This window comes from Oncorhynchus gorbuscha, linkage group LG08 (genome assembly GCF_021184085.1).
Source record: "Oncorhynchus gorbuscha isolate QuinsamMale2020 ecotype Even-year linkage group LG08, OgorEven_v1.0, whole genome shotgun sequence".
In the NCBI taxonomy this organism is placed as follows: Eukaryota; Metazoa; Chordata; class Actinopteri; order Salmoniformes; family Salmonidae; genus Oncorhynchus; species Oncorhynchus gorbuscha.
The window spans coordinates 21,009,525-21,030,024 of record NC_060180.1 but is presented as its reverse complement, the minus strand read 5'-3'; the positions used below and the strand labels follow the sequence as shown (position 1 = coordinate 21,030,024).

The following is a 20,500-nucleotide window of genomic DNA, read 5'->3' as shown; positions in this document are numbered from 1 at the left end:
TGCGAAGTTTTTTTTTATATTAGGAGAAATAGGTCAGTATTTACATATTATTCAAAATGAGATATTCAGGTTTTTCCTGGAAATTACATAAATATCTCATCAACCAAGACATGTTTCCTATGGAATGTGATCTATTATTGTGACTGTTATTTGGCCTACGTAGTAATGGGTATGTGGCTTTTATTATAACATAGTTAGGCCTAGTGCAGGAGACAAGAGGCTTATCAGTTTTGAGTGCTGTCCTCATACTTGTCAGCTAGGCTACTGTAACTCACGGTTTGGGCTATAAGTAGCCTCCTCTCTCCTCTCCCAGTCTGCTGTAGTAGTCGGGCTTTGTAAATTCACTTAGCTAATTGATTTCAGCATGTCTTCCTCTAGGCATCACGTTGTTCGCCATCATGTGATGACACTGGTCTCAAGCCTACTTGTTAACCAGAACCGATGGCATCACTACCCGAAGGAGAGGGCCGAGACGCTATAGATTAACAAAAAGGCGACCCTATAACCTGCAACTGCGTGTTCTTTTAGTCTCAACTATGACCACGCCTGTCTTCTCAAAATGAGTTTTGCTGTAATGCCGGTAGCTTTAAGAAAAACTTAGGTCGAGCATCTTTATTTTCCCACCGCCGAAAGTTAAAGAGGAAATATTTAACGAAAGATTCATAAATGGCTGAAGAAGTTTTAATAACGCCACCAGGGAAAATAACGTCGGTAAGATTTTCAAGTTTCTTTTTGTAAATGACCTGCTATTCTGTTTGATTTTGATATTCCATTTAGTTCACATTCTTTACCTGCATCCTATCTTGGATGCAATATTTTATTTATAAACTTGTTATAAACAATGTTCCATATTTATTGTAGGGACCCTGTGTTTATAAGCGCGGCATCGACTGCCACAAAAGCATGTTCAAGTGGCAGAATGGAAACCCGCGCATATAAACACAGGGTCGCGCTACACTATTTTGAATTCAAATATGCCTGAGATATTGACATCTGTAAATTGACATTGCTCTGTACGAACATAGGCGCCTAAATGTTACATGAGCAGGCACTGTCAGCGATAGGCTAGATGCACCTAAACTTGTCTTTATTTGACATAGTAACGTTAGAACCCATATTATGACTGACAAGTCAATACTTTATCTTTACTTAAACGTCATGCCTCTGTCCTCAGAAGAGGAGGTGAGCACTCATTACATGTCACAAGACAATGTCTAATCTACACAACCTTTCTCACGTGTGTGTGGTAGGCAAGTGACTGCATCTGACCACTTAGTGCCCAAATTAAGTTCCCTGACCTGACCTGGGTGAAGTCCACCTCCATCGTGCAATGCGTTCCACTGGTTCTGGACCAGAGTACAGTCACACTTCCTGACTGCTGATTAAACATTACTATTCTATTCTGAACTGTGGCTTGAGCCCCTATGCTTTCTCCTATCCATTCCACTTCATCACTTGTTAGAAAGCATTTAAACTAATCTTAGTCCCCTTGAGGCTATTATAGTTAGAAAGTTAATATATGCATGCAGTTGAAGTCGGAAGTTTACATACACTTAGGTTAGAGTCATTAAAACAAGTTTTTCAACCACTCCACATATTTCTTGTTAACAAACTATAGTTTTGGCAAGTCTTTTGGGACATCTACTTTGTGCATGACAACTCATTTTTCCAAAAATTGTTATAATTCACTGAATCACAATTCCAGTAAGTCAGAAGTTTACATACACTAAGTTGACTGTGTCTGTAAACAACTTGGATATTTCCAGAAAATGATGTCATGGCTTTAGAAGCTTCTGAAAGGCTAATTGACATAGATTTAGTCAATTAGCGGTGTACCTGTAGATGTATTTCAAGGCCTACCTTCAAACTCAGTGCCTCTTTGCTTGACCTCATGGGAAAATCAAAGGAAATCAGCCATGACCTCAGAAAAAAATTGTAGACCTCCACAAGTCTGGTTCATCCTTGGGAGCAATTTCCAAACGCCTGAAGGTACCACGTTCATCTGTACAAGCAATAGTATGCAAGTATAAACACTATGGGACCACGCAGCCGTCATACCTTTGAGGAAAGAGACGCGTTTTGTATCCTAGAGATTAACGTACTTTGGTGCGAAAAGTGCAAATCAATCCCAGAACAACAGCAAAGGAAACAGGTACAAAAGTATCTATATCCACAGTAAAACAAGTCCTATATCGACATAACCTGAAAGGCCGCTCAGCAAGGAAGAAGCCACTCCTCCAAAACCTCCATAAAAAAGCCAGACTATGGTTTGCAACTGCACATGGGGACAAAGGAAATGTCCTCTGGTATGATGAAACAAAAAAATAACTGTTTGGCCATAATGACCATTGTTATGTTTGGAGGCAAAAGGGGGAGGCTTGCAAGCCGAAGAAAACCATCACAACCGTGAAGCATGGGGGTGGCAGCATCATGTTGTGGGGGTGCTTTGCTGCAGGAGGGACTGGTGCACTTCACAAAATAGGTGGCATCATGAAGATGGAAAATTATGTGGATATATTGAAGAAACATCTCAAGACATAAGTCCTCAGGAAGTTAAAGCTTGGTCGCAAATGGGTCTTCCAAATGGACAATGACCCCAAGCATATTTCCAAAGTTGTTGCAAAATGGCTGAAGGACAACAAAGTCAAGGTATTGGAGTGGCCATCACAAAGCCCTGACCTTAATTCAATAGAAAATGTGTGGGCAGAACTGAAAAAGCATGTGCCAGCAAGGGGGCTGTCACGTTCTGACCTTTATTTCCTTTGTTTTGTCTTTATTTAGTATGGTCAGGGCGTGAGTTGGGGTGGGCAGTCTGTGTTTTTCTATGTTGGGGTTTTGAGTTCAGCCTAGTATGGTTCTCAATCAGAGGCAGGTGTCAATAGTTGTCTCTGATTGAGAATCATACTTAGGTAGCCTGGGTTTCACTTTTGAGTGGTGGGTGTTTGTTTCCGTGTGAGTGTTTGTTGCCACAAGGTACTGTTTTGGTCTTCGTTCATGTTTATTGTTTTGTATTTCATAGTGTTCAGTTTATGTCTTAAAATAAACGTTATGGACACTTACCACGCTGCGCATTGGTCCTCCGATCCTTCTCGCTACTCCTCCTCAGAAGAGGAGGAAGAATGCCGTTACAGAGGCCTACAAACCTGACTCCGTTACACCAGCTCTGTCAGGAGGAAATTCACCCAACTTATTGTGGGAAGCTTGTGGAAGGCTATCCAAAACGTTTGACCCAAGTTAAACAATTTATAGGCAATGCTACCAAGTGTATGTAAACTTCTGACCCACTGGGAATGTGATGAAAGAAATAAAAGCTGAAAGAAATCATTCTCTCTACTATTATTCTGACATTTCACATTCTTAAAATAAAGTGGTCATAATAACTTCCCTAAACCAGGGAATTTTTACTAGGATTAAATGTCAGGAATTGTGAAAAACTGAGTTTAAATGTATTTGGCTAAGATGTATGTAAACTTCTGACTTCAACTGTAGGATGGGCATCTGGCCCTAATTTCTGACTAATGCAAACTGGTTTAAGAGCATTTCATATTATACTCTACGTAAATCTGATACTCTCCATTAGTATAATATAATATATTTCGTATGGTATGTATTCATTTGTGGATATTCATCATCCATTTTGGATTATATATTACGAATTACAATTCATGTAATGTGTTACAAATGTACAAAATGTACAATATGTTAAGAATTTGGAAAACGTATGATGTGTTACGAATTCCAGTTTGTTGTGGCTAATGTTAACTAGGCAGTTAGGTGGCTAATGCTAATGTTAGCTAGCTGACTATCGTTAGCTAGGCTAGGGGTTAGGGTTAAGGTTAGGAGTTAGGTTTAAAGAGTTATGGTTAGGGGAAGGGTTAGCTAAAAGCGTTAAGGTTAGGGGAAAGGTTAGCTAACATGCTAAGTAATTGCAAAGTAGCTAAACAGTTTTAAGTAGTTGAAAAGTTGCTAATTAGCTAAATGCTAAAGTTGTCCGTGAAGAGATTTGAACACTCAACCTTTAGGTTGGTAGACGTAACCTTCTGTCTTACATTCGTAGAGAAAAAAAATGCTATCTAGAACCTAAAAGGGTTCTCGGCAGTCCCCATTGGAGAACCCTTTGAATAACCCTTTTTGGTTCTGGGTAGAACCCTTTTGGATTTCTTACATGGAAACCAAAGAGGTTCTACCTGGAACCAAAAATGGTTCTACCCAGAACCAAAACGAGTTTTCGTATGGGGACAGTGGAAGAACCGTTTTGGAACCCTTTTTTCGAAGAGTGTATGTAACCATACCAAACATAACATATCATACTAATTTACTTTTACTATGATATGTCTAGTCTATGAAACCAGGCTGAGGAATAACATGTATATGGGAATTTCCACATGAGATTGGCCCAAATATATTCATGGTGTTTTGTAGCTTCCTGAAGTAAAATCAATATCCCAGTAATGATCATCACTGTGGGGACATTTGGCCTGTCCTCAAATGGAAAATGGCTATTTTAGGCGTAAGGTTTAGGGTTAGAATAAAAGGTTAGGGGTTAAGGTTAGGCTTTGAGTTAGGGGTTAATGAACAAATGATTTTGAAAAGGAACCAATTGTTTGTCCCCAAAAAGTCCTCACACGTATAGTAATACCCTGTTGTGTGTGTGTGTGTGTGTGTGTGTGTGTGTGTGTGTGTGTGTGTGTGTGTGTGTGTGTGTGTGTGTGTGTGTGTGTGTGTGTGTGTGTGTGTGTGTGTGTGTGTGTGTGTGTGTGTGTGTGTGTGTGTGTGTGTGTGTGTGTGTGTGTGTAGATTCTCCAGATTCTCCACCAGATACAGTCACATAATTAACATGTTAAGGGTTAATGTGGCTTATACCAACAGTTCCTCAGACCCATGGATTCCTCCAAACTAAAGGCCATAGAAGAGATGAATGAGAGCCCAACAGTAAAGACAACTTTGACTGTCATTCATATTCACACAAATCTTAAACCTTTGACTGTAAATGACAGAACAAATGAACTCCTCAAGAGCAAAGGCTGGAGTAAACCAAATAATAAAACATTAGATGTTGGTTTATGACAAGTTTACTGTACACATTTTATCCGAGATAATCTCCCTTTATCCCTTTCTCTCTCTCTCTCTGCAGCACCTGACCTCATCTCTGTTGGCAGTAGCGTTCCTCACCTCATTTGGGAGCTCCATGCTCTATGGCTACAACCTGGCAGTGGTCAACTCCCCTGCAGTGGTAAGTCCATTGAACTACACTCATATTATCTGCATTGTACATTCCATACTTTCCTGTATTGAATACTCTGCCACGGCCAACTCCTAACTTGTGGAACCCGGAATCTCCCCCAAATCATGTATTGTTGATGTAAACAGAGATTGGGCGCGATTGTTGAAGTTACATTTAAATTCAATTGACTTTCACCGGTCTACACTATTGACTATGTGACTATGGACTGTGTCCCACGGACATCAATTTGATTTATGTTTGAATTATGAGTATACATCTCACATACTGTATACAGTGCATTTGGGAAGTATTCAGACACTTTTCCACATTTTGTTACGTTACAGCCTTATCCTAAAATGGGTCATGTCAATTTTTTTCCTCATCAATCTACACACAATAAAAAATAACAAAGTGAAAACAGGATTTTAGAAATGTTTGCAAATGTATTAAAAATAAAAAACATAAATACCTTATTTTCATAAGTATTCAGACCCTTTGCTATAAGACTCGACATTGAGCTCAGGTGCATCCTGTTTCCATTGATCATCCTTGAGATGTTTCTACAACTTGATTGGAGTTCACATGTGGTAAATTCAATTGATAGGACATGATTTGGAAAGGCACACACCTGTCTATATAAGGTCCTACATTTAACAGTGCATGTCAGAGCAAAAACCAAGCCATGAGGTCGAAGGAATTGCCCGTAGAGCTCCGAGACAGGATTGTGTCGAGGCACAGGTCGGGTGAAGGTTACCAAAACATTTCTCCAGCATTGAAGGTCCCCAAGAACACAGTGGCCTCCATCATTCTAAAATGGAAGAATTTGGAACCACCAATACTCTGCCTAGAGCTAGCTGCCCGGCCAAGCTGAGCAAGAGAAGGGCTCCAGAGTTCTTCGGTGGAAATGGGAGAACCTTCCAGAAGGACAACCATCTCTGCAGCACTCCACCAATCAGGCCATTTTGTTAGAGTGGCCAGACGGAAGCCACTCCTTAATAAAAGGTAAATGACAGCCCGCTTGGAGTGGGCCAAAAGCCACCTAAAAACTCTCAGGCCATGATTAACAAGATTCTCTGGTCTGATGAAACCAAGATTGAACTATTTTCAGTGGCAGGGACTGGGAGACCAGTCAGGGTCGAGGGAAAGATGAACGGCGCAAAGTACAGAGAGATCCTTGATGAAAACCTGCTCCAGAGTGCTCAGGACCTCAGACTGGGGCGAAGGTTCGCCTTCCAACCGGACAACGACCCTAAGCACACAGCCAACAAAACGTAGGAGTGGCTTAGTCTCTGAATGTCCTTGAGTTAGCTAGAGCCCGCACTTGAACCCGATCGAACATCTCTGGAGAGACCTGAACATAGCTTTGCAGTGACGCTCCCCCATCCAACTTAACAGACTTTGAGAGGATCTGCAGAGAAGTATAGGAGAAACTCCCCAAATAAAGATGTGCCAAGCTTGTAGCGTCATACCCAAGAAGACTCAAGGCTTTAATTGCTGCCAAAGTGGCTTCAACAAGTACTGACTAAAGGGTCTGAATTTGTATGTAAATGTTATATTTCAGTTTTTTTTTATAAACTTGCAAAAAACGTATTAAAACCTGTTTTTGCTTTGTCATTATGGGCTATTGTGTGTAGATTATTGAGGGGAAAGATACAATTTAATCCATTTAGAATACAGCTGTAACTTAACAAAATGCGGAAAAAGTCAAGGGGTCTGAATACTTACCGAATGCACTGTATCTTTTACACTCTTACCCTCATGTACATCAGAGTGAGACCCCCAATGCTGTATCTAATACTGCTCACCATGATGAGTCCATGCTTTCACACAAAAAAATGTGAAAGTCTGAGGCTTAGCCTACATTTTAACACTGATAGTTAAAATGAAAATGATTTGTCTGTGTGAGGTAGTTTAAACTGTGTGTGCGTCTGTGAAAGGTTTGTTGTCACCAGGAATGTGGATTGAATGAGGAACCAGGCTGCTCTTTATCAGAAGGAATGCAGTTGAGGCCATGCAGTTGGAAGGACTGTAGAACCAATCTCTCCGAAGCTAATGCCAAATATATCCTACAACATAAAGATAATGCTAACTGCATTCTTCAGCCCAAAGCTAATGCTAATTGTATCCCACAGCTATAGGGTCACTGTTGGGGACATTGGGTATTGTGTGTTACCAGTGTTGACTGTTGGGGTTTGGGCTTGCTTTATATCCTTGTTTCAATTGGTGGTGGCTGGTGCAATATTTGCTAAGACATAATACTAGGTAAATAGCAGGGCTGTCAAATATGATTTACATTCATTTAAATGTACACATATTTGTTATTTAACTTTGAAAGTAGTCTGTGGACAAGGAGTGACTGCAACCCATACTGTTCTTTTTTAAACTAGCCGCTAGAAACATTTAGCGGGATTCTAATTTGTGGATCAATTCCCATGTACAGTACCAGTCAAAAGTTTGGACACACCTGTCACGACTTCCGCCGAAGTCGGTTCCTCTCCTTGTTCGTTCGGCGATCGACGTCACCGGCTTTCTAGCCATCTCCGCTCCATTTTTCATATGTCCATTTGTTTTGTCTTGTTCCATACACACCTGCTTTTCATTCCCCAATCAATCTACATGTATTTAGTCCTCTGTTCCCCATCATGTCTTTGTGTGTAAGTGTTTATTGTTACGTGATTATTTTGTCAGGTGCTGCACTTTTGTTTTAGACCGTGTTTGTGGCACTAGTATGTTTTTTAGGCTGTCATTGTTGACCGGTATGAAAATGCGTCTGTTTAATATACTCCGCTCTCCTGCACTTGACTTCACCTCCCATATACACACCTAACAACACCTACTCAATCAAGGGGTTTTCTTTATTTTTACTATTTTCTACATTCTAGAATAATATTGAAGACATCAAAATTACGAAATAACACATATGGAATCATGTAGTAACCAAAAAAGTGTTACAAAGACACAGAGGTTGGAACCAAATATCTCAAAAGAAACATTTCCACTGGTGTTCTTTAGTAGTTGTTTCTTTGCAGCAATTCAAACATGAAGGCCTGATTCACGCAGTGTCCTCTGAGCATTTGATGTTGAGATGTGTCTGTTTACTTGAACTTTGTGAAGCATTTATTTGGGGTGCAATTTCTGAGGCTGGTAACTCTAATGAACTTATCCTCTGCAGCAGACTGCTTTTCCTGTGGCGGTCCTCATGAGAGCCAGTTTCATCATAGCGCTTGATGGTTTTGTCTGGATTAACTGAACTTCATGTCTCTAAGTAATGATGTACTGTCATTTCTCTTTGCTCATTTTAGCTGTTCTTGCCATAACATGGACTTGGTATTTTACCAAATATGGCTATCTTCTGTATACCAGCCCTACCTTATCACAACACAACTGATTGGCTCAAATGCATTAAGAAGGAAAGAAATTACACAAATGTACTTTTAACAAGGCACACCTCTTAATTGAAATTAATTCCAGGTGACTACATCATGAAGCTGGTTGAGGGAATGCCAAGAATGTGAAAAGCTTTCATCAGGGCAAAGGGTGGCTACTTTGAAGAATCTCAATTATAAAATATATTTGGATTTTGTTTAACACTTTTTTGGTTACTACATGATTCCATGTGTTATTTCATAGTTTTGATGTCTTCACTGTTATTCTACAATTTAGAAAATAGTACAAATTTAAGAAAACCCTTGAATGAGTAGGTGTGTCCAAACGTTTGACTGGTACTGTAAGTCAATCTTATGTTGAAATTGCATACTGTTCTACATCGGGTTCCTATGTTTTAACACCCATCAGAACACTCTGTTACACTTTTAAGGAAGTAAGCAGTGTACCGTAATTACAATTTGACCATGTGTTTTTTAAATTGCTGTTCAATTACCAAATCGCTCTCTAGTGGGCTCATGGGTGGAATGTTATTCAAATGTTTCATAATTCCCTAAATAATAATCAGGTTTCTATGTCAACCGGCTTTGTTATAATTCAGACTTCTGTGATGCACATTGAGTGTATAAAAAAAATGTAAGACACCTGCTCTTTCCATGACATAGACGGACCAGGTGAATCCAGGTAAAAGCTATGATCCTTTATTGATGTCACTTGTTAAAGAAGGATTTTTAAGCCTTGAGACAATTGAGACATGTATCGTGTATGTTTGCCATTCAGAGGGTGAATGGGCAAGACAAATGATTGAAGCACACCAGTTTGGGGGGTGGGGGGGGTTGCAACCCAATATTAGGAAGGTGTTCTTTATGTATGTTTTGTACACTCAGTGTATATAAAGTGTATTATTGGGATGCAAACTCAAATTTGAATACATTTCAACTCTATATCTGACATGATACAAGCGTATCCTTATTTGAAGACTATTACCATGTGTGTGAGGTGTAAACTTTTCTTCACAAAGTAAATTTGTTTAAGACTACTGTCATGTTTGTCGTGTGAATTGGACCAAGGCACAGCGTTTTATGCGTACATTCTTATTTTATTTAGCGAATGAGCACTGAACAAACTAACCAAAATAACAAACCGTGAAGCTCTACAAACAAGTGCTGACAGGCAACTACACATAGACAAGAACCCACAAACACAAAAGGGAAAATGGATACCTAAATATGATCCCCAATCAGAGACAACGATAAACAGCTGCCTCTGATTGGGAACCATATAAGGCCACCATAGACATACAAATACCTAGACCTACAAAACCCTAGACATACAAAAACCCTAGACAATACAAAAACTAGCATACCCACCCTCGTCACACCCTGACCTAACCAAAATATAAAGAAAACAGAGCGTGACAACTACCAAGAAAGACTGTGTGACCCTGATTTAGACCACTGCAGTAAAATGTTAGGTTAACAGCTGGACTGTAAAGTGAAGCTTAGCCAACAGTTGTCCATTCCAATTCTATAGTTGGAACTGTAGAGATGGTTGGAACACTGCTTTAATATCTGCTCAAGTGAACTGTGAAATAGAGCATGACCAGAAAGTTTCTGTTTGTATGTTTGAAATACATTAAGGTCTGATTACTATCATCAGAACACACACACTTATGCACACACACACACACACACACACACACACACACACACACACACACACACACACACACACACACACACACACACACACACACACACACACACACACACACAGTGCAAGGTCTCTTCATTTCTCACCGTTCCTCGCCTGAGTCTGTGAGTGGTTGAATTGATCCTGAATTGGCCACACTGTAGATTAAGAGGTTAATTAAGTTTTTTTTTAAAGGACATAGCAGTGGAATTGAATTAGTCCTGGTCTGTGACCTGAAAATGCTAGGGATAGAGGAGAAGCATGGGCCACATGACAAGGACTCCCAGTTTGGTTGTGATTCTGCGTTCCCCTCTATAGGCTCTCATTGGCCAGATAGCGATGGATTAAATGTAAGTGGGGCGGTCTCATTGACATTGGCATTTTGGGAATGTAAGAATGATAGTTATATAGTGTTTTGTACAGTTTGATGCTGGTAACAAATTGAGGTCTTAGTCACATTATGTAACACATTGTGTGCTGTATGGCATACTGTGTGTCATACAGTCATTTGAATTGTGTCGCACCAAGTTTATGTGATAACACCTCTTTGCCCCTCTCAATTTAATTCTACTCAATGAGCTCTATTGGCATGATAGGTATCTTACACTGGCAAAGCAAGAGCACAGGAACACATTAAATAAATCATAGTGATTAACAATACTGTTTTCTCCCCGCTTTGTCTCTCTCTTTCCCTGTTTCACTCTCCCCCACAGTACATTAAGGACTTCTACAACAGGACGTCAGTGAGCCGTAATGGTACGGGGCTGGATGAGGAGGCTCTGACCCTCATGTACTCTCTCACCGTGTCTGTCTTTGCCATTGGGGGTCTACTGGGATCCCTCATGGTGGGCATGCTCGTCACCAGGTTCGGCAGGTGAGACCCTTACACGCTCCCCATACGCACACTCCCTGTGACACACACTCCTATACAGGTTTTTCACAATATGCTCTGCTCCCCATTCGAGTCCGTGTTCATCTGTAAAGATTTGTAAAGTTCTGTCCTTTGAAGACCTTTGTTTTGGTTTAGGCCAATGCCTGAGACCTCCAGACACTGTGGCTGCAGGGTGGCTGTTGGCCAGTTGACATGAACAGCCTCAGAGACACAGTGTAGCATCTGGACTGGAGCTCTGGGCACTGCCACCCTGCTACCCTGCCACCCTGCCTGGCTTTCTGAGCTAGTCACACGCACGCACACACGCACGCACACACACACACACACACACACACACACACACACACACACACACACACACACACACACACACACACACACACACACACACACACACACACACACACACACACACACACACACACACACACAACTGAGGGCATTAGAGCAGCACCCTCATCTATCACCCCTGGGTGACCTTCTGCTACCCAATGTGCTACACTTGTTCTGTTCCCTCTGCCCTTTAAAGTGCACACTCTCTGTCCCCTATACCCTTTGGAGTGTAGTCAGTGCGATCTCTGTCCCCTCTTGCCAGCCCTCTAAAGAGTGTTTTGTATTCAGTGCAGGCTTAGATCTCATTTATCTAAAGGACTCACGTGATCTGACTGGACATTTACATGCAAATGAAAGAGAACAATTTACGAGCCCAGTTATGAGCTGATCATTTTCATCACCCAACGGTGTTTTATGGGCGATCAGAACTCAAAACGCCCTCCCTGACTGTATATCAGGGGGAGACTTTACTATTCTATGTCATAGAAGTAATGAAGGTGTACCTGCTATTGCCTATGGTCCACATGCTTTTATGCACAGCTTCATACATTGGTACATTAATTAGCTAGTTCTGATAATCCACACATTTTAATGGTGTGTTGTGTGTTGTTGTGCGTGTAGGAAAGGCACAGTGGTGAACTCGACGGTATTGGTGTTCATCGCTGGATCTCTCATGGGCTTCAGCAGGATCTGTGGCTCTCCAGAGATGGTCATCTTTGGCCGCTTCGTCACAGGGATCCACTCAGGTACAAACGCATCAGCGTGCCCACTCTGTCATGCAGGTGAATGAGGACCCAAAAGCGACTTGGCGAAAACAGAGTATTTAATCCAGAATAAACTTTACAAAACAAAAAGCATAATACTACGCGTAAAGACAAGAACAGACTGGAGACTTGATCGAGAATTGCAGGTTGCCTCGGGAAGGCACTTGAACCTAGCAGACTCAGACACCTGCTCACCACGCAGCATCTGAGGGAAACACGACACGACAGGGCAAAACATTGACACAGCACGGTGAATTATAAATGAGGATCCGACAGGGCAGGTACGGGAAACAAGGAGTGAAATAGGGACTCTAATCAGGGAAAAGGATCGGGAACAGGTGTGGGAAGACTAAATGATGATTAGGGGAATAGGAACAGCTGGGAGCAGGAACGGAACGATAGAGAGAAGAGAGAGCGAGAGAGTGAGAGAGGGAGGGGGAGAGAGAGGGATAGAAAGAGGGAAAGAACCTAATAAGACCAGCAGAGGGAAACGAATAGAATGGGAAGCACAGGGACAAGACAAGATAATAAATGACAAAACATGACACACTCAGTGAGAAGGGTAAGGTTCAGGGTTGAGAGTTAGAGTTAAGGTTATAGGATAAGGGTCAAGGTTCAGGAATGGGTCACTGTTTAATCAGCCAGGAATGTATACATGCGGTATAAACGTGGCACGGGAGCTGGGCAAAGTTGTGAATGTAGCAATAACGAGAGAGTGAATGTTTGCTCACTGTTGTGTCTTATCTTGATTTTTGGTCGGTGAAAAAAATGTCCACGTCGTCATCGTTGTGTTGTGTAGGTATCTCTCTGAGCGTGGTGCCCATGTACCTGGGGGAGATAGCTCCTAAGAACCTGCGTGGTTTCCTGGGGCTCGTGCCCAGCCTCTTCATTTGTGCTGGGGTCTTCTCGGCACAGATCCTGGGCCTACACGAAATTCTGGGGAAGGTACGGCAAATACCATTTCCAGGAAAAGCTTTACACTTGCCGTTCATAAGATTAGAGAGCAATTCATTTTCAATGGTTTGCGTGTTGCATTTTTGGGGTTATGTGTGTACTGCACAGGAGGTTGGTGGCACCTTAATTGGGGAGGACGGGCTCGTGGTAATGGATGGAGCGGAGCGGAATGGTATCAAATGCAAACACAGGGTTTCCACGTGTTTGATGCCATTCCATTTGCTCCGTTCCAGCCATTATTATGAGCCGTCCTCCCCTCAGCAGCCTCCACTGGTGTACAGCTGTACATCATGTAGGTGGTGATTGTGAGTCGTTTTCTCATGTTTACAGGAGGATCACTGGCCCCTGTTTCTCTCTCTGGTGGTGATACCCACCTTCATTCAGCTGATGCTGTTGCCATGGTTTCCGGAGAGCCCACGATACCTGCTGATTGAGAAGCACAATGTCCACGCCACCATTATAGGTCAGCATGCTTAGACGACACCATTGAGACGGGGACACACACTTAGTGTGTGAATAATGTAACCTCAGGGCTATGCTCATTTCCTGTGGCAACGTTGTCAAGTCGAAACTGTTTAGTTAACCATCAATGACAAAGTTCAAGTCATATTTCATTTTCATTTGATACAAACGCATTGTCATTGCCTGTTTCAAGTGTATCGTCCTGTTTTATTTCCTACCTCAGCGTTGAAGTGGTACCGGGCCAAGTGTAACATCCAGTCAGAGATCGAGGAGATGCAGGAGGAGCAGCGCTCTCTGTCGTCGGTGGAGACGGTGTCGGTATGGCGACTGATACTGGACCCTTTGGTGCGCTGGCAGCTGCTCAGTGTGGTGGTCATCAATATCGGCATGCAGCTCTCCGGTATAGACGCTGTAAGATTACTCATCTGTTCGCTATGGTGCTCCTCTCCTTCTCATATCTCTCTATCCCTCTGTTACTCCTTTTATAGCACTCCTCGCCCTCTCTCTACCTCTCTCTTTTCACCCGTTTTCACCCCTATCACACCCATTCTCTGCCATTCGCATGTCCTTTCCTTACTTTCTCACCCTCACCCTCTCTCTCTCCTACACTCCACCTCTTATCGCTCTCTCACCTTCTTCCCCCTCTCATCCATTACAGTCGGGCCCACTACACCGAGAGGCTCAGTTGAAAGGCAGAATGAATGATTCCTCATCTTTTACAAGCCTCGTGTGATCATGTGGTGAAGAACCCAAAACTACGAGTCATCATTTAACAGCAATACGATTAGCTAAATCCCTTCCTGAATTATGCCACTGAGATGCATTAATTATTCAAATGATTACCAGGACACTGGGGCCAACAAGTGCACATTTTACCCATCAGAGCTGAACTCATTAGCAGCCTCATCTCTGCAATGTATTTTTAGCAGCTAATTAGCTTTGGCAATCTATTTGAGGCAGCTTTGAAACACAGGTAGTGAGGATGAAGACGGTGGTGATGGTGATGAGGATGATGGTATCAGGCAGATACCAGAGGAGAGCTGTAGGCTAAGTGGAGGTGACCGGTGGCAAGCCTTGACACTGTTCCGTGACTGCAGCAGGAGAGAGGAGTGTGTTTAATGGGTGTGTAGACTTGTGTGTGTTGGTTTCTTACTACCTCCAACTCCTGATTTACCCCCCTGTCCACTGTTACTCTGTGCCCATGCTGTGCCACCTGTTCCAGGCTGTCCCACTTGTGCCCATGCCCCTCAAGCTCAAAAGTGTCTTTCTCTATTGTAGCTCTGGTTCTATACCAATGACATCTTTAGGAACGCGGGCATCCCAGACCCAGAGATCCAGTACACTACGGTGGGTACAGGAGCCATCGAGATCATTGCCGGCCTCATCGGGGTGAGTCTATCGAGGAGACATGGGATTGGTTGTAAGTTTGCCCTGATTTTTCCTCTTTTAACGGTTGTGTTATTAATGTTTTGTTGCTTTCTGTCTCTTTGTATCTTGTGTTTCTCTCTGCCCCTTCTCTCTCTCTCTCTCTGCCCCTTCTCTCTCTCTCTCTCTCTCTGCCCCTTCTCTCTCTCGCTCTGCCAATTCTCTCTCCCTCTCTCTCTCTATCTCTCTGCCCCTTCTCTCTCTCTGCCCCATCTCTCTCTGCCCCTTCTCTCTCTCTCTCTGTCTCTCTCTGCCCCTTCTCTCTCTCTCTCTCTGCCCCTTCTCTCTCTCTCTCTCTCTGCCAATTCTCTCTGCCAATTCTCTCTCTCTATCTCTCTGCCCCTTCTCTCTCTGCCCCTTCTCTCTCTCTGCCCCTTCTCTCTCTCTCTGCCCCTTCTCTCTCTGTCTCTCTCTCTGCCCCTTCTCTCTCTCTCTGCCCCTTCTCTCTCTCTGCCCCTTTCTCTCTGCCCCTTTCTCTCTGCCCCTTCTCTCTCTCTCTCTCTCTCTCTCTCTCTCTCTCTCTCTCTCTCTCTCTCTCTCTCTCTCCCTCTCTCCCTCTGTAGTGTTTTACCATAGAGAAACTGGGCAGGAGGCCTCTCATCATCGGGGGGTTTCTAGTCATGGGATTCTGCTGCGCTGGGATCACTCTCTCCCTCGTTCTACAGGTCTGTATTTGTGGTGTGTGTGTGCGGGTGGGTGGGAGGTAGGGTGCACTGCATTTGTGTTTTTACTATATTAATTATATTCTTCTGATACGACAGAGAGTACTTTAGTATAGTTTATCAATCAATCAAATGCATTTTATAAAGCCATTTTCAGCAGTTGTCAGAAAGAGCTTTATAGATCCCCGGCCTGAAACCCCAAAGAGCAAGCAATGCAGAGGCGGGATCAGTGGCCAGGAAAAACTCCCGAGAAGGCAGGAACATGTAGGGAGAAACCTAGAGAGGAACCAGGCTCCGAGGGGTGGTCAGTCCTCTTCTGGCTGTGCCGGGTGGAGATTTAAGAGTGCATGCGGCAAACTGTAATAGAAATCTCCTTATGGAATATACTGACTCATTTAGGTCATGGCGTCTTGTGTCTTCCACTACACTATGCTTACAGGTTCACTTACCATTCATGCGTTATGTCAGTGTTGGATGCGTGGTTGGTATCATCGCTGGTTTCTGCATTGGGCCAGGTGAGCTGCATTCTTCTACTTACTCTATCTTACTCTTCTCCTCTCAGTGATGAATTTACTTTCCATTCATTTGAGCAGAGAGCACACATGCAGACACGTGCACACAAACACACACACACACACACACACACACATCCAAGCTTCATACAGGGATACACCTGGGTGTGTTGCCAGATTTGCTGGTTTCCGACCTCCTGGTGTGTATTGAAAGGGCGCCCCCTGGAGGTCAAAGTTGAGCGCTTGTTAATGCAGTTAATGGCCTTGATCTCACCTCCTGATTATCTGCCTGTGTGTGATGATGATAAAGTCTATATCCCCTCTAAGATAGACAAATGAGAGTGTGTTCTGTAGAGGGACGTATGTATGTACATACCCAACTACATCCCCCTCTGGTCCTTAGTGGATTGGCTCATTCTGTCTAGGATCCTGTCTTTAATTAGGCCTCATCACGCCTCATTGGTCAGAAAGGTGATGAATGCTGCCGCTCAACAGCAAATCAAGATGAATAATGAATCAGGGGCCTAACTCCTCATCAGTCGAAAAGTGTTATTCCTCCGCCACCCACAATGATGAGGCACGAATAATTATGCACAAATAAGGCAGCCTGGGCTCATGTTCATTCAAAGGGTCATTAGCAGTGTAGTAACACAAGGCATTGCATATTCATCACTTGTGACCAAACGGGATTAGATCGCTTACTACCACATTACAATGGTAAACAATTGCTCAGGTGCCATCCAGAGCTGGGTTTAAATAGTTTGCCTGAACGTTTTCTTGAGCCTGCCTGGAGTACCAGATTGGCAGGTCGGGTTTACACTTTTGGGACTGTTCCATTCAAATCAAATCAAATGTATTTATATAGCCCTTCCTACATCAGCTGATATCTCAAAGTGCTGTACAGAAACCCAGCCTAAAACCCCAAACAGCAAGCAATGCAGGTGTAGAAGCACGGTGGCTAGGAAAAACTCCCTAGAAAGGCCAAAACCTAGGAAGAAACCTAGAGAGGAACCAGGCTATGTGGGGTGGCCAGTCCTCTTCTGGCTGTGCCGGGTGGAGATTATAACAGAACATGGCCAAGATGTTCAAATGTTCATAAATGACCAGCATGGTCGAATAATAATAAGGCAGAACAGTTGAAAATGGAGCAGCAGCACAGCCAGGTGGACTGGGGACAGCAAGGAGTCATCATTGATTCCATTGCGCCAGGCAAGCTCAATCGCCAGGCAAGCTCAATCAAACGCAGCTAGCTTATGCATTTGAAAGATACTGTACCTAGGGCTGGTGCCATCCCCTACTGTGATTGTTGCCTTAAGCAGTTCATTTAACCCCTAAACTGCTACAGTGGTAATACTGTAAGGCTGACCGTGTGCTGCTCCCAGCCTGGTGTGTGAATAGTGTGTCAGAGGTTTGGGTACTTAGACAGTAAAAATATAAATTGGAAGATTAACATTTTATTCAAGGGGACTTTTATTTTGAAAACTCTGTATGAATGCTGTTGAAGGTTGTTAGGAATAATACTGCAACACTCATGAAGGTGTTATAACTGATTTCATGAAGTTATTATGTATACCCCCTTCCTTACTTCCTAGATATGTAGCTACAGTAGATAAAGAGCTCTTCTTAAAGCTGTATCACTCTACCTGTCAGTGTGTTTACATAGTCTGTGTTTGTATATGGGCTGAAATGATTGGTTTTGTATGTGTGTGTGTGTGTGTGTGTGTGTGTGTGTGTGTGTGTGTGTGTGTGTGTGTGTGTGTGTGTGTGTGTGTGTGTGTGTGTGTGTGTGTGTGTGTGTGTGTGTGTGTGTGTGTGTGCAGTGTACTAACGGTCAGTGTATATATTGTAGCGGGTGTTCCTTTCCTGATAACGGCAGAGCTGTTTAAACAGTCTCACCGCCCAGCAGCCTACACTGTGGGAGGTTCCCTCAACTGGATTTCCAACTTCACAGTCGGCTTCGTCTTCCCCTTCCTACAGGTAACCAACTGCCTCTGCTCTCACTTAATCTGTCCTCACTTCATATGGTCTCTGTCCTCACTTAATAATATGCCCTCTGCCCTCAATTAACTTGACCTGGCTGTGCCCCTACTTAACATGGCAGCATCAGGGTTGCTGGCATCAGAACTTCAGGTGCCACCTACTGCCGTTGTGCCCTTGAGCATGGCACTTAACCCCTAGCCTGCTCCAGGGGCTCTGCAGTGCAGCTGACACTGTGTTGCTTCCAGCCTTTCATGTATATGTGTATATGTATATGTTCTTCTTTGCCTGGCCTCAGCATGGCTCTGCTTCTTCCTGACATGGCTTTACTTGACATGGTGTCCACCCTCACTCAGCATGGCCAACGTCTTTGCTCCTCAGGACCAATGCCTTTGCAAAAAAACACAAATCAGGGCCAAGCACTATGGATATTAGAATTGAAACCCGGTGTCTGTCTGTCCATCCATCCCTCCCTCCCTGGTGTCAGATGTCCGCTGGGTCCTACTGCTACCTGGTGTTCTGCTGCGTGTGTCTGGCGGTGGCGGCCTTTGTGTTCTTCGTCATCCCCGAGACCAAGAACAAGACGTTCGTGGAGATCAGCCAGATGTTCGCCTCCAAGGAGGCGGTGCCAGAGACCCAGGGCCTGGGCCATCCCGACCAGCTCAAACTGAGGAAGATGAACGGATACGGAACCCTGGAGAATGGATCGCTGGAGTTTGACAGCTCCTCCTCCGTCCCCTGATGGTGGCTCTGAGAGAGAGGCTGGCTGCATTCCACCAAAACTCCGAAGTAGCTTTTTTTTCTTCTTCAGTATGACCATTGATAGGTAAAAAGCTGTATTGGCTGCCACAAAGAAATCATGGGAGGAGCAGGATACAATATCACGTCGTACTGATTTACTTTCAGATTCAGCTGTGATTTTGAGATCATGCAGTAACAGAGACATGCACACATACTGTAGGCACACGTAAATATACTGCACATATGCTTTCTTTTTGCCTGTTACCTTCCGATTCCAAATCAAGCCTTTGTTATTTTGCAGTCATTTAAAGGGTGTGTGGGTTATGTCAAGACTGACAGATCTGTACATTTTTCAAAAGGGTGTAGCTTGATGTGTTTTATACATACTGTATGGTTTTATCAAAAGCCAGAGTTTATTTTCTACTATATAACTGTATTTGAAATGTGTACATTCAAATATTTGATCAAAGTAATAACATGCAAAGCTTTATGATGTTTATGATCAATTATATACTTGTTTTCAGAGCAATCCTTTTTGTTGTCTAATACATCTCAGGAGAGACATTCAGTTTGTTTTAGTCATTATAATCTAACACAAAACATGATGTATGGTTTTTGAAAATTCACTTTTGGGGTTTGGGGTTGTTTGGGATATGTTACAACCAGTATTGTTTCAAGTGTTCTTGTGCAGCATATATAACTTCTCTGGCAAGCTCTGCAGATGTATAGCACATACCAGCTAACAACAAACGTTCCCACAACTTCAGAGAACGCTCCATTAAGAGTCTCATTAGGTCACTAACTAATGTTTTCATAGGAATGTGCCCATGATGTGCAAGGAATGTTTCCAAGAGACCATCCCCTTACCCTTGAACTTACCCAGGAAGTGGTTACCATGTACTCAGAATGTACAATATTAATGTTTTCGACATGTTTCATGGAAACAAGGGGAAATCCTACAGATGTATAGTTTGTATAGAAAATAGATGCGACAATTGCCTTTCATTAAAACTGTCTTGTGTCGATAAAAACAGCTGGACGTTATGACGTCACACCTGTAATAAAAAGAAAAAGTGATTGAAGTGTTGCCATTGTACATTTAGGCAAATTGTGCATTAATAAATTGGCGACAGGTTGTATGTCCTTCTACCTATCGGGTTCACGTCTCAGCTAGCCCGCAAAAGTTCAGCATGGACGGAATGCAAGAATTGACTATTTTTTGCCATATTCTTATAATTATCATGTGCCAACGTTTCGCCACGGTCCGTAGTCTACTACAGTGAAACTTGCACTCCTGTAAATCTGAAATAATTGGATGGTAAACCTTGCATCCAGCCAACTATAAAAGCAAGGCGAAGCAATTCGGTCATTCTTGAAAGTCAGGACAATCCTTATCCTGCAAATAAACATTATTTTCATAGTTTAAACAATAGGCATTTATAATTAAATGTGGAGTGGAGCTTAATAGTTAATAAGAG

General features: G+C 43.0%; 1 protein-coding gene across 2 annotated transcripts; it reads left to right on the top strand.

Annotated features, from left to right (window-relative positions):
* Positions 1 to 276: 276 nt before the first annotated feature.
* slc2a15a (solute carrier family 2 member 15a) lies at positions 277 to 20,099 on the top strand. Of its 2 annotated transcripts, XM_046358786.1 has the most exons (13): positions 277 to 711; positions 4,870 to 4,932; positions 5,135 to 5,233; positions 11,014 to 11,174; positions 12,147 to 12,271; positions 13,089 to 13,234; positions 13,574 to 13,706; positions 13,929 to 14,116; positions 14,984 to 15,094; positions 15,694 to 15,795; positions 16,232 to 16,307; positions 18,154 to 18,281; positions 18,769 to 20,099. In XM_046358786.1, the coding sequence occupies exons 1-13, from the start codon at positions 667 to 669 to the stop codon at positions 19,021 to 19,023; spliced, it is 1,632 nt and encodes a 543-aa protein (XP_046214742.1). In that variant the 5' UTR covers positions 277 to 666; the 3' UTR covers positions 19,024 to 20,099. The 2 variants fall into 2 exon arrangements, with proteins under 2 accessions (XP_046214742.1, XP_046214743.1); XM_046358787.1 differs by lacking the exon at positions 4,870 to 4,932.
* The last annotated feature ends 401 nt before the right edge of the window (positions 20,100 to 20,500 follow it).

What these genes read in the sequence shown, in the direction of transcription:
- slc2a15a (XM_046358786.1), top strand. Translation starts at nt 667, where the DNA reads ATGGCTGAAGAAGTTTTAATAACGCCACCAGGGAAAATAACGTCG. An exon ending in CACCAGGGAAAATAACGTCG is followed by an intron (nt 712 to 4,869) that starts GTAAGATTTTCA and finishes TTATACCAACAG; the next exon opens with TTCCTCAGACCCATGGATTC. An exon ending in CTCGTCACCAGGTTCGGCAG is followed by an intron (nt 11,175 to 12,146) that starts GTGAGACCCTTA and finishes TTGTGCGTGTAG; the next exon opens with GAAAGGCACAGTGGTGAACT.